This window comes from Cyclopterus lumpus, chromosome 3 (genome assembly GCF_009769545.1).
Source record: "Cyclopterus lumpus isolate fCycLum1 chromosome 3, fCycLum1.pri, whole genome shotgun sequence".
NCBI lineage: Eukaryota > Metazoa > Chordata > Actinopteri > Perciformes > Cyclopteridae > Cyclopterus > Cyclopterus lumpus.
The window spans coordinates 7,191,567-7,205,646 of record NC_046968.1 but is presented as its reverse complement, the minus strand read 5'-3'; the positions used below and the strand labels follow the sequence as shown (position 1 = coordinate 7,205,646).

General features: G+C 44.2%; 1 protein-coding gene across 4 annotated transcripts in view; it reads right to left on the bottom strand.

Annotated features, from left to right (window-relative positions):
• The window catches only part of ntrk3b (neurotrophic tyrosine kinase, receptor, type 3b), a 147,697-nt gene that overhangs the window by 116,011 nt on the left and 17,606 nt on the right, over positions 1 to 14,080 (bottom strand). For all 4 annotated transcript variants that reach the window (XM_034526554.1, XM_034526546.1, XM_034526528.1 and 1 more), the window contains exons 2-3: positions 5,707 to 5,781; positions 2,651 to 2,722 (exon numbers count right to left, since the gene is read on the bottom strand). In XM_034526554.1, coding sequence (XP_034382445.1) covers positions 2,651 to 2,722; positions 5,707 to 5,781 — 147 coding nt within the window. The remainder of the gene's footprint in view (positions 1 to 2,650; positions 2,723 to 5,706; positions 5,782 to 14,080) is intronic.

Below are 14,080 nucleotides of genomic sequence, written 5' to 3'. Positions count from 1 at the left end.
GACAGAAATATATGCTTATGATCCTTATTCTTTTATTAAATACTTTATATTTTAAATTACTGGTCTCAGGACGTCTTTCAAAGCGCGGGAAGCTCAGAATTTCGGTTGAACTTAACACTATCAAGAGCTGACATTGCTGCGTTTTAGCCAACATGTTCTGAGTAATTTGTTTGTCTTTTTTTTTAATAAAGTGGAGAATTACTTTCAGAAAGAAATAATGTCTGGAGTCCAACGTACAATGACGGCATCTTTTCTGACGAGTGTGGTCCTGGAATGTCATCTTGTCACACTGAGGCACATCATTCATGTTTGCATCTTGCAAGCACATTAATTCCGATTCACATTAATTCAGAGTGCTGCTCAAATATTTGTGTCATGAGTGTACGTTAAACAGCTTTCGTTAACATAAGTCTGGAGCTTTGCATTGCCTCGCACAATGTCTATTTACCTTCATGTCACTCCCTTCCAAGGAGAAAAATAAGAGACTCTGTGTCTTGCTCAAGGACACATCAGAAGGGTAAAGGGTTATTGAACATATCGGCTGCTGCATGGATTCAATATCTGCACCATCATCCCGCTGATCACAATTCAGTACTCTCCAAGGATATGCGGTATGCTGTAATTAACTTTATTTTGGCCTCACAGAAGAACAAGAAAGCTTTATGGTCTATTTGACTCTAAATGGACCATCATTTACTAAATTAATATCATGGTGTATTGAAGAAGACTTGAAACTAGAGATTGAGACAATAAACTCATGTTTACAATGTTTACTGAGGGAATAAATCAAGTGAGAAGAAGAGTCATTTTCTCATCTTCTATATGATCCGACTTCTTTTTGCAACTGGAGAAGTCGCCCCCTGCTGGCCATTAGATATAATGCAAGTTTAAGACACTCCCACATTGGCTTCACTTACCAGAACCGGAGGTTGCCTCCTGCACTGATCATTGCATAGTTACGGGGATGCGTGTTCGCCATGAAAAAGGATCCCGTAGTTGACTTTCCATTGGCGTTGTTTTTGTGCTGAGCGACACGTGCACATGTGCACGAAGCAAATGGATTTCAATTACCTGACTATTTCAGATTAGGTTGCATTATGTTCAGTCGCCACAAACCATCACTGAACCCGCTGTCAGTAGCTTCATTGGTCTGGAAGCTGATTTGTACCATCAAACACGATCACGGACCCCGTGCATGGCGCTTCAACACCTTAGTTACAGCTGCTAAGCCGTGATTGGACAATTGATGTACAGTTGCCAAGTGACAAATACGAATGTCTCCTAATAAAAAGGAGCAACCGGTTGAGCATTTGACGGCCGGGGCTTCAAGCAGACCCGTCTGACACAGACATCAATGAGGTCGGCCTTCTGAGGCTAAGCTAAGGCATAATAATTAATCTTCTTTGACATCATCATCCTCGGTGTCACCTAGCAACGCTCCATCTGCTTTAATAAGACCACAAAAAAGGAGCCCGTGGCGGCCTGTCTGGGGCGGGGCCAGGCTGGCTACCAAGCGTACGCCTCCATGTGGGAGAAGTGAGGATGTCGTGAACTCACTGGATTGATCTTTTTCTATTTGTAGAACAGCATTTATCACGTTTTATTAGCCCGAATTTGAAGATAATTGCACGTAGTGTGAGACCTTGAAAGAGGGAAAACCGAGCATTAAGTAATACTTTATTTCCCATCACACCACAAGAGATAACGAAGGAGGGGAACAATGTTTGTTTTCAGTCTCGTGTTAGTGAATCCGTCTTCTGGGGAGACAATTAAAGAGAAGGGGGGGGGGGGGGGGGGGGGGGGGGGGGGGGGGAGGGGGAGGAAAGGGATTTAAATAACCTTCATTAAATGTTGATGAGCTCAGTCAGCTCCACCACCCGAGAGACAAGCAACCTCACCGAACACCAAAGGGACGCACACACGCAGCCTCCCGACTCCCCGAAATCAGCTCGTACGGCAGTGAGTTCGATGGTCAGACCTTTCTGTGTTGCGTTCTCAAATGCCAAATTTACTTTCGCATCCAAATTATGAACCACCGCCTGCTATCTCTTCCTCACACACACACACACACACACACACAAAGTGCAGAGATTCAAGTCAAACAACAGTCATCCGCAGGAGAAAAGAGACTTAAATTGCCTCTCGGCTGACAACTGGAAATTGAAAATGGCAACGTGTTCAGGTAAAAGACTGAGAGTGAGTTCCTCGGTGTGTTTACTCCTGGAAAATTGGGGAATAACAGGCTGTTACGCGGTGACACATCAGCCTTTGTTAAAGAAATTACTTTGCTCTCCGGGTGGCTCTCTGATGCTCGGCCTCGTGGACAAGTTGTCCATCTGGCGAGTGCAGACTAAATGGAAGTGCGTCTTTGGCATGTTGCTCCGCCGCTCGCACAATGAAGCGGGGCCAGATAGGAATCCAATTATCCGAGGCAATGAATGGATGTCTCGTTTAAGATGCCGCGGCTCTCGCGACAGTAATGGCGGAAATGCCCCTCCGAGAGCCGCGCGTCTCTATCGACTGCATCATCCTCTGCTCGACACTAACTCATCTGCGGCCGTATGCCGCAAGCGGTCGGGCATTACAGATCACAACAAATCTTTTGAAGGCACGGGAAACATGGCTGTCAGAGATAGAAATATTTACTCACATGGAGCGTAGGTGTGGGTTCTGAGCGAACGCTCGAGCCTGGATCACCCTCAGGTTGCAATTCATGATAGTTCTGAAACGGGGAAGAAGGAAACAAAGAAAGAGGATGAAGTACAGATGAGACCTGGCGTGGGCACGTACAAACACATGCACACACAGTTCCACATCGGGCCATTTTAGATGTTTTTTTTTTTCCCCCCTTATTTTTCTTTCTTGTTGTTGCCGCTGCATGTCTTTGTGCTCGTCACAAGGAAAGACAATTGTTTGGAAGGCAGAAAGACGGCGGACTCAAGAATCCATCTTTTAACCCGATTGGAGCGGCTGTTCGAGACACATTTACACATTGTGTCAACTTGCATGGAGTGAAATAACCGTGAAATTCAACTAATTCCCATTTTTCCAGGGCACCGTGTGGAATCCTCTCGAGGAGTCCCGGCGACCCATTTTGGGAGCCGCTGTTCTGGGGCCACGATGGTAATGACTGACAATCTTGTAATCACAGATTGGCTCATCCGAAAGAAGTCGTCGACATCCTGATACCCACCCGTTGGTGCCAATTACCTTCTAGAAGTCTGATCACACCTCCGAGGCGACAGGGATGTCATCACACCCAACGTTCGGCTATAGGACCTTCAAGAGTCCTTGAGAAGGTTTTTTGGGGCCAATCGATACCTTCTGATGGAGTCCAACGAAAACTTGCGAACACTTCACTGTTATTTCACTCCATAGAAATCCGCGAAAGAGGATGACAGTGTAAGAGGATGACTTTAGAGCTTTGGTTGTTATCCTCCCAACAGCTACATCTCTGTAAGCAGCAGGGATTTGATGCTTGAAGCATTTAATTTGGGGTTTTGTACCACGTTTTTTTTTTTAAATCTTTGCATCATTTAGTTTTCCAAACCAAAAGAACAGACTGCAAGGCCACACACCTTTACTACTTTAAGGGTGAACGTATCCTCATACAACGGCTCGTATGATATCTTACTTCCAGAGTATTTTCAAAATAAACTAGAATAAATAAACGTCTACATAGGAAACTATTTAGTTAAGAAACAAAGTACAACAGTTACATGACAAATGTACCCTTTGACTCAAAGTTACACATGGGAGATGAACAGCAGCCTCCAGGATAAAAGACCCAGTGCATTCACCTCGGCCTCCTCCCTGTGTGGCGTTTGAAGCTCCTTATACTTCCTTGATTCAGATCACGAGGTATAAATGTGAATTGATTTTGGAGGCTATAGACATATTACATTGCATTCATTTTTGTACAAACAGTGTACGAGAATAGCCAGTTGTGAACAAGCCGGAACAATACTGGACGGATCGAAACGAGGTGAAGACAAGATCTACCTGGATGTGCAATTCCAAAATTGTGGTAAATTATATTTTACATTTTGACATAACAGCTATGTATATGTTTTTAAAAGAGGCATCGCTGGGTGACCTTCCATTGTGTGGTGGAGCTCGCTGTCTCATCCTTCATATATGAAGGTAGGGGCGGGTCCGCCGTTTCACAGGCAGGAGCTCGCATGCACAAAGGCTCACGTGCCCATTACTCCACTATATCTTTATAGGCAAATAGTTGTTTGCTGCCATATGAATGTTCACAATCTCATATAAAGCGCCTTAAAGGCTACACTCGTAGAAAGGCACGGGTCATCCATGGTGCTTTTAGAATATATGAACAATAAACAGTTGAGGAGATGAAACCGTGCAGCTGAATAATATATTCAATAAGTCAATGTTTATTTGAATGAATTATTGCGTACCTTTTCATTTGACTCAAATAAATATGAATTAGATCAAATGGAGAAAGAAGAGGGAGGTGAATCCCTCGTCCCTCCACGGCGCTAACAGCCCCACGAGGCAGCAGCCTTCCCTGGGAAGGCCCCGACTCCAACCGGGGAGAAGCCGGCGGTTCCCAGACAAGGCAGCGAGAGAGAGGTGGGGGTAATGAGAAAAATGCTAATGTAGCAGGAGCTGGAGATATTGCACTTGGCCTCCCTGATGAGGGATCAAGGGGATCAGGGAAGAGGCTAGCGCCGACTTTTGGAGGGCAAGGGAGAATACGGATCTCTGCAGCGAGCGGGGAAAGAGAAGAGGAGAAAGAAGGCGAGGTCGGCTGATGGAGGAGTGGCGGGGTGAGAGGAATGTAAAGGATGTGGCCTGCTCGTGTCGGGTAACACAGCAGGAAAGGAGCGTGAAAAGAGATGAATTAAAAATAAATAAATACAATAAAAAATACGCTACAGCAGGGAAACCCTAATTCAATTTTCCCTGCTGCTTTTTAGCATTATTTAGCAAAGCGAAGGGGATGTTCCACCAGCGGGACGCCCCCCCCCCCCCCCTCCCCGCACACCGCCGACTGATATGAAGGTAGATTTGTGTCATTACAAAAAAAAACACATTTTGAGAGCAAATTTCTCATTTGTAAGTAAAAATATATGAACTGAGAATAAATGATGTTTCTATTGGTGGGTTCGGCGGAAGTGGGTGAAGTGGACATGGAGGTAAGTAGACATCATATTGCTCTGTTTTGTCAAAATGATTGGGCAAACGATGCACGACTCCAACAACATGAAAACAAAGTGAAGCCAAGCCGAACCCACCAATAGAAACTCCTGGCTCATTCAGCAGCGTGTGCCCCGCCCACGACGTCCAAACTAAACTCGTAGCTTTTCGTTTTTAGAGCAATGTTTTCTTGTTGTTTTTAGAGCAAAGATTTTTGAATCGCAACCAAACATTCTAGTTTCATAAGCAAAACTAACACATCATTTATTCTCAGTTTATATATTTTTTTACTTACAAACGAGAAATTTGTCTCTCAAAAAATGTTTGGGGGTTTGTTTGCGTAATAAAGACACGCATCTACCTCCGTAGACTGACACCTTGTCATCTCGGAGTATCAGCCTGTGGTTTCCGGGGGAAGCGTCGCTGAAAACCGCGGCAGGGGCTCCACATCTGTGTCTACATCAACGCCCCCCCCCCCCCCCCCCCCCCCCCCCCCCCCCCCCCCCCCCCCCCCCCCCCCCTGATATCAGCATGGACACTCACAGTCTCTGCAGTCCGGTGTACAGCTCCATGTCGACGTCTCTCAGAGTCTGCAGCCCCGTCCAGTTCTCTATGTGTCTGCAAACAAAGGAGAGAGAGAGAGAGAGAGTCAATGAGAGGCCCTCCCGCTCATCCGGTGGGAGAAAGGAAAACAAACCGGGAGATGTGACGGGGGGGGGGGGGGGGGGGGGAGTCAATCCCGAGTCGGCTGCGTTTTGCCAGTGCTTTTTTGAATCCATAACCATTTAAATAGCAATTATTGGAACAGTTATGACGGAGCGCTCTCTGCTGCCTTCTGATAGCTTTAATTGCCAATAGGCAGGTTCTGAAGGGTGGGGGTCGGGGTGGGGGTCAGACCAAATGAATACCGCAGAGGACTTCTTCTATCACCAGGCTCCCCGGGGACAACTCCGTCCTGGCCCCTTCAAATTTCAAATTCGCTTCAGGACAACTATAGCGTTAGTAAGTTATTTGTTTGTCGTAGTTTTGCAAATGAAATGGGCAACACACCGGTTTCAATTAAGCCGGTGGAAATGAGGAGATGTAAAAGGAGACTCGGCAAAGGGTTCATGGCTTTGTTTGGGATGGGGATGAGGTGTGTGTGGGGGGGGGGGATATCATTAAAATGCTGAAGGGAACCTAATCCTGAATGTCAGATTTCAAATTAATACTACCGGCGCTCAACATATTGATGCGTTTACGTGACAGCGCGACGTCGAGACGCGTGAATCTGAACGCGTGCAAATAGAAACACATGGCGATAACGCAGCCTAAGCCGAAAGATTCCGATTGCACTCGCACTTCCCCGTTCAGTATCGGTTCTGCAATCAGACAGCGGTTTGTATTCTCGAGACAACCGCAGGAGGATAACATTCCCACGATTGGTTTTGGCAAACCGGGTCCCGCCGCACATAGTTTGGCTCTCGTGCATCTGGTGTTCAACGATGACGCAGTCTGTTAAATAGAATCCCCCCCCCCCCGGGGTGCTTTGGTGGGGAGGAGGATACAGGTCTGCCAAACGTAACCAGCGCTGCTGGAACCCGGCCATGCATGATTTTTATTGTTGGCTACTGGGTTGCCAATATTTATTTCTCTTTTTTCTTCTTCTTTTTAGGAGGGCTGGCCGGTGGGAGCAGTTAGCAGTAAGAGAACACGAGTGATGTCGTTTCAGAACGGATTTTTTCACAGCAAATGAGTCTTAAAATTATGAGTTTCTTTTGCCAGAAAACCAGCAGTTGGGGTCATAATGTGAGCTGAGTCACAGGAAATTGAGATGCCTAAATAAATAAATGCCTCGATGCATTACGATTAGCTTTTCAATTATTTATTTGTTTTGATCAGATAGCTATCTGACGCGGGCAGTAAGGCCTGGACTGGGAGGAAAGTCCACATGTCGGGGTCTTATATTTCCATTAAACTGGCAACATTGGCGAGGTTATATTGAACCACAAGTTAAAGTCCAAATAATAAGTGTTTTGGCATTTTGAGCATTTCCAGGTGGGCAAACCACATTTCTCTTGTGAATCCGTTTGTGAATCATTGATTCTGGACAAGACTTCAGAGGAGAAGTCAACCGCAGTAAATATCCAGTTGATAAACTTGAACGCTCACGGCCTGTGCCTTTGAGAGTGGGTGAAGTGACACGTGTTTAAACTATTTACTTCCATATTCTCAATCACATTTTGGATCAATTCTAGCAACGCATTCGTTCCCCTAAACAGGTTGAAGTTTGTCACGGGTGTAAATTAAGTCAAGACTCCAGTCAAATTAAAAGACAGCAATGAGAGCAACAAGAGCTGACGGACTGGAAGAGGCTGCACCTCTTTGAATAAAAACATTAAGGCAAAGAGCCTGAGAGCGTGAACACATGCAGCTTATGCACACACCACATTATGACTGAATCCTGGTCAATTATCTAATTAGGACTGGACACACGTTTGGCCGGCCTCCAATGGATGTTGTTCCTCACATACAGGCATGTCAAAATAAAAGCACTCAACAAAAGGTTCGCAAAAAGAAATAAGGTAATGAGTATTTCAAAGCTGGGTGAAAAAAACTACGAAACAAGTTTATTGAATATCTAGAAAAAGACTCAGCTATCCCTCTCATTAGAGCTTATAGGTAATTAAACATTCAATCAACTTCTTTCCATTTGCTGAAGAACTGAGTGTCATCAACTCTCTGTCCCAGATTGATGTATCTTGTATCTTTGGGCCAAATAGGGGTCCATATGTAACAAGTGTTTTGAGAATTCCTATATATTTTTCACCATGTGATTCTCTGGAAATGCCACAAGCCTGAATGTTTTTTTATGGGATTTCAGCTGAAACAGCTCCGGCGCAGAATGTTAAATTCCAGTGAAACAGAATATTTTAGGGCTGCCGAGTTACAAGAGGGATTTAAATCAAATCCTCTGCATTTCATTGGACAGCTAAAAAGTAGGCAGGCTTAGACTGTAGCACCTCCCTTGTCACCAAGTTGTTGTTTGTTTGATGGACGGATATTATGTGATAGTTAAAATGTGGATATAGTGGTACTGGCATAGGTGAGCATGCACGGTATTTTGTCACAGGTGCACAATATGACCGTGGAAATGGTCAAATTGTTGGTCATTCATGAACATAATCTCAACTTCAGTGTTTTTTTTACTGACGTACGTGACAGGTGACATAGCAGCAGCGCGCTCGAACCACTTCAACGTGACACGTTTCTTTGAATCGTGTCCTCTGGAGGATTGCGCATGACAAAAAAAAAAAAAAGCTAGGCAAGTAGGAAACATCTGAGCATAATTCTATCCTAATGAAAGAGCTAACGTGCACTGAACCGTGTTCAGATATTAGCCGTTGTTTGTCTCCACGCTTGTTCAGGGTAACTCGATGCGCGGCACCAGCTGACAGCTTTATAGTGTTTCTGTCCTCGTTGGGAACCTTTCGACAGGAATTTGTCATCCACATTGATTAAATACACAAAAGGCAATATGATCGGCTTGCATCAGCGGGACATCATTTCAACAATATTGTATGCCCTCGTAAGATACTGATGCAATATTGTGATATTGGAAAGAAGGAAGTCTAATTTATGTCAGCACAAAATGTTTTCATTTGCAGCGCCGCTTTATGCTCTGTGATCAAATTTAGCGCCATCCCCGTTTCCATCAAGCTGCCGTCAACAAACCGCACAGAGGGAGCGGGGAACAACCTCCCCGCGGACCCGAGCATGTTGTCTGCTCGGAGCGTCTGATTGTCCGCGGCACATTGAATATGCATGTGGATCAGGCTGCTGTGAAAAGATGGATACGAATAACAAAGATGCTTTGATTATACAGGGGCATTCAATCCACGGAATAAAAAAAAGAAAAATGGCACCGGAATGAAAGTCGACGTCGTTTTGGAAAATAACGGAGCGGCTCAAAATGCTGCGTCTCGGGGCGTTTCGAGTCCACGCTCCCGTCGGCGCGCTTTACAATGAGTGACACGGCGCAGCGGTCTTAAATCGCTGCTTTGTCAAAACGAATATTACACAGATGAAGAAGAAGATTTGGATGCAAGGTTTTTTGTCCCTCTCTCTCTCTCTCTCTCTCGACAACACGATTAGAATGGGTCTCTTATTTCTGCCTCTTCTCTCTCCCGTCTGTCTTTAATTATTTGTTCTCTTCAAAGTATTTCATAACAACTCCGTTTTCCAAGAGGACTTTCTTCTCAGAACAAATTGTACAGCTTGATCTCTAGCATACCAGCCTATGGAATTAAAGCCACCATCCATCTGCTTTAGAAAATGGCCTCCAACAAAGTACAATCTGAACTGGGTGGCGGTGTGGCTCAGTGCTCGAGGAGAACACCCTGGTGACAGATTCGATCCCAGCAACAGCCATCTGTTGTGTTGAAGCGGCCCTGGGCACCGCACTGGACCCCTACCTGCTATCTTGTTCTGAGCCTCTGTGAATATGAGCAACAGAAAAAAAGGGAGGGGGTGGAGGGGGGGTGTTCGTGGCTTAATAGGTGAAAACAACAAATAACAGTACAAAGGCAGAATTCGAAAGGAAGCTGGATAAAAAAAACGAAATAAGAAGCTCTTTGCTATCGTTCAGCCTTTATTTGCAACGTGGAAAATTCAGAAAAATCTTCCTCGTTCAGAAAAACTTAATTACGCCACTTTATTCACGTAATATTCGCAACTGAGTGAACGACTAAACCGTAAAGTTAAATAAGTGTAAAGCTGTGGGCTGTTATTGCAAAACAATGAGCGGAAAGACGCTGAAAAAGATTTCAGAAATGCAAATTCAGGTGACATTTCTCTGTGTTTTCCGTTGCTGAAATAAGCAAGGTAAGTTTATTTATAGAGCACAATTCGTACAGATGGCAATTCAAAGTGCTTTACAGCTACATCAAATTACAAAAAGACAAATAAAATCATTCCATAAAAACATAAAAATAATCATTAATTAATTATATTAAAAGCGAAGAGTGCAGATAAAATACTTTCAGTTGTTTTCAGCCTGGATTTAAATGTCAGAGTTGAGGCCTGTCTCACAGCCTCCCCGTGTTTAGTCCTGACTCTGGACCAGCAGGAGACCACTCCCTGAGCTCCTCAGAGCCCCAGATGGTTCATATGGCTCTAACTAAATAGTCCCCTTTCAAGTTGCACATTAAATTAAATCCATTGATTTTAATTGATCTATAATAATTGATCTTTGTGCTTTGGGTTCAAATGGAAGTGTTGCCATTGATGAGCTTCTGTTTTTGTAGAAGACCTTTAGCAAGGCACTTCCCAACTTTACTCCAAATCGACAGCTCCGATGGGAACAGCAGGAGGGCACGGTGGCAAAGGGGGACATTCAAAGCCAACGGGACTTCAGTCTGTCTGGAGTACGGCTAGAAACCTAGAGATTACCCACTGAGCCACGCCCGTGTCACGAAGATGTGGTGGTCGTGTTGTGATCAACAGAATATGATTTTGATGCCACATTTGAACTGAACCGATTCCCTCGCCGGAAATATGTGGTAATATAAGGACACGATACACAAGGCTCCCAGTAGCACAAACACAAAGTATCTTCTGTTTCTCGGTAATCTCCTCTGATTCCGCTCAATACCGCTGCTTGTCTGTGATTTACGACTTTGTTGCGATGATCTACAACGCTCGCACCGCTGCCTTAATGGGAAAATGTTTAATAAAATAGAATGTCTCTGGTGTGTTTCTGGGTTATTGATCTCCATCCTGCCTCCCTCTCTGTTTACTGAGCAGCAGTCTTCCACGAGCCCAAACACTTCAGTGTGCAGATGAGCGGGGTGAAGTAGCACTCCTCTAGATTAAAGCACACGCCTCACATCAATAAGATAACCTGGGTTTTTTATTTTTTGCATGCTGCCTTGTGAAGATGAGGTCGCATTAAAACGGTGGAAGAAGCGATGATGAAACGCAGAAGAAAGGGAGCTGTTTCCTTCAACATTTACCCATAACTGGTAGGCTGGAACTGATCATCCCCCAGAATAATCCTCAGGGACATTTGGCATTCAAAAGCTTGTAAATATTAAAAGCAAGTATCACAATCTATATGGTTTCTCACGGAGACAAGCCCACTCCTGTTACCTCGATGCGAAAGGCAAACAGATGCACAGGCCTCCTTCCTAAATGTATAGGCCTATGAAATGATATCCGCCTTCCATTTGTTGGTCAGAATCTGATTGATAAAACGGCATCCAGCAGGGTTAATATACAAAACCAACGTTGTACTTTTTCTTTCTTTTTTTTCAGAGGGTAGCTGGAGCCCCGCCCTGCTTCGTGCTGATAGAGAGACACACACTGAAAAGCTCTACTGCCTTGCAAGAGCACTCAAACAGCAGGTGCTGTTTACATGAAGGATGAAGTGGAATAAGGAACCGGTAGCTTCACTTTCCTCTCTTATTTTCCTCCCTAGCTTGGTCACAAGACATAAGCATGAGCATGCACGCCCAGTTGCTCTTCCTTTGATGAATAAAGTTTGGAATTATATATATATTTTTTGTGGCTCGTTGTTCCTGTCGGCAGATGGAAGCGTCAAGGAGTCGTATGGGCGCACTGCTCCTCTCCAAAAAAAAATATGAAAACGGGGCAAATTGTGACAATTTGTCTCAATTACATTAACAGCAGAGCTGGAGAATATGATATCGATATTAAAGTGACAGGCTGAATTGACCAAATTACAGCTTTATTAAAAACGATTCCCCGAGATGGATTCAGCGCTGAAGATGGGGCCCAATTTTTTTTTTTCACAGCAACAGCATCTGAAAATCCATGGGGATAGATAAATGGAGAGAGAGAGAGAGAGAGAGAGAGTACAGTTCAGGACAAATTGATTGCTTTAGTTATCGGAATATGGACCAATCAACCAAATAGTTGCTTGTACTAAGTGCTGAACTCAGTGGACCTGGACATTATTTGGGCTAAAACACCGAGCAGCACTACAGAGACTGTGTGGGTAGTTACTGTGAGGCCGTGGCGATGGTGGTGAAGTTGAAGTCATTTAGCAGATTCTAATAATAATATTACAGCAACACAGTGGTTATTATCTCAAATTGTTTAGACAAGACACACACACACACACACACTGTTTGACCACTCATTTTGTGAACAGGGATTTGATTATTTTAGACAGTACTATGGCCGCATGGCTGTTGTCGTAGAGTGTGTGTGTGTGTGTGTGTGTGTGTGTGTGTGTGTGAATATAATAAGCTACGAAACCCAGACACTTAATGATTCACAGTAAAGTCTCCGGTGATTGAATTATTCTTGGTGCAGCTCTTTAGAGTGAAAACAACTTTCAGTAAATTGACCATTCTGTTCACTTCCTGCATGCGTGAGCGCCAACGCCGCTCTGAAGCCGCGCCAGAGCCATCAGCCCAGAGTATTGTTGTTTATTGTTCGTCCCGCGGCTGCTCCCGGACTGTTCCGTGTCACCGGTTTGCCGATCACAGCCCCGGGTGGGAAACTACCTAAGCCTCTGAGTGTCCCTGTTCGCTACAGGCTCGGCCAATCCGCAGAGATCCGAGATTTGGCAGAGCTAAACGTCACGGGAGCATCGGTCCGCGCTCTGAAAGGTATCAACACTTCACACATGACTAAGCTCATGCCTTTCTGCCCAAAATGAAAATGACTATAATTAGTGTGCCATTTTGCCAAAGTGTCATCGGGCTATGATCCACTCGGAGATTCGGGGAGTTACTCAGCGGCGGCTCCGAAGGCGATGGATCTGCGCATCAACGCATGTCACTCTCGACGCTTCCGTACCTCCACCAGAGTGCGTCAACACTGTCGACCCACAGTTGTCATCGCACCATTAAAATGCTCTGAATCACGTCAGTAAGAAGAAGGGAAAAAATGCATCTCGAAAAAAAGAAGAGGATTTTTTGGCCACTCGGGGGCGACATCGGCAGTTTTAAACTCAGCATTGGAATAGCTGTCTCTTGGGCTTAAGCTTTAGCTAACAAAAAGTGAATGTACAATTCTGCCATTAAGCATTTCATTTAGTTTTAAATGAGTGGATGAATCATTTTGGAATCGGCTGGTGAAATTCCAAGGTGTTCCAACAATTTTTTTATTAATTTGAGTCAAAATACTGATTTCAGGGGCCGTCAGTTACCAAATTATACAAAGAATCATAGTTGAAACAACCACAAATGAGAAGGTTGAAAGAGTGAAACCAATCGTGAATGAACAAAACACTGAGGAAATATCAAATGTAAGATGAGACAGGAAACGCATTTAAACATGTAAAGAATCCCGATGATTATAATTACAGGTATAGATGTAAGGCTGACTATGAGAAGCTATATGAGGAAGCTCTTCCCACTCAATCCTGATTCACAAAGCTTTCTGCCTCCGACAGCAGTTCTACCTCAACCCTTGTTAGAGCTCCACTGTCCTACTGAGCATGATTATGTTTAATCAAATAAGTGATCCTATAGCATTGGATTTCTGCCAGAGAGGCCATATACTGCATGCAAATGTGGGAGCACGGAGATATGGAATTTACTTAAAGTATATCCCATCTGGAGGCATGCATAATTATGAGTCGGCTCTCCTTCAAACTTGGCAATTCTCCTCACGCACGAGACACAATCTCATACTATAAAGATACAGTATACATATAAATGGCATAGTTCTGGTAATACTGGGAAAGGCATTGTACAGTGAGGAGATACAAAACAGCACAGGACCAGATAAGAAAATGTTTTTTATATGAAGTGCCATTTTGTTTTTCATTTTCTTGTTAGTGCTATATCCACATTAAGTTTAATAACGACACCACATAAAAAGTTAAAACTCCACCAGATCTGTAATTATATTCCATCCATATAGGCAACGTGCATAGAAACATCATTTTTTTTAAATTATTTGT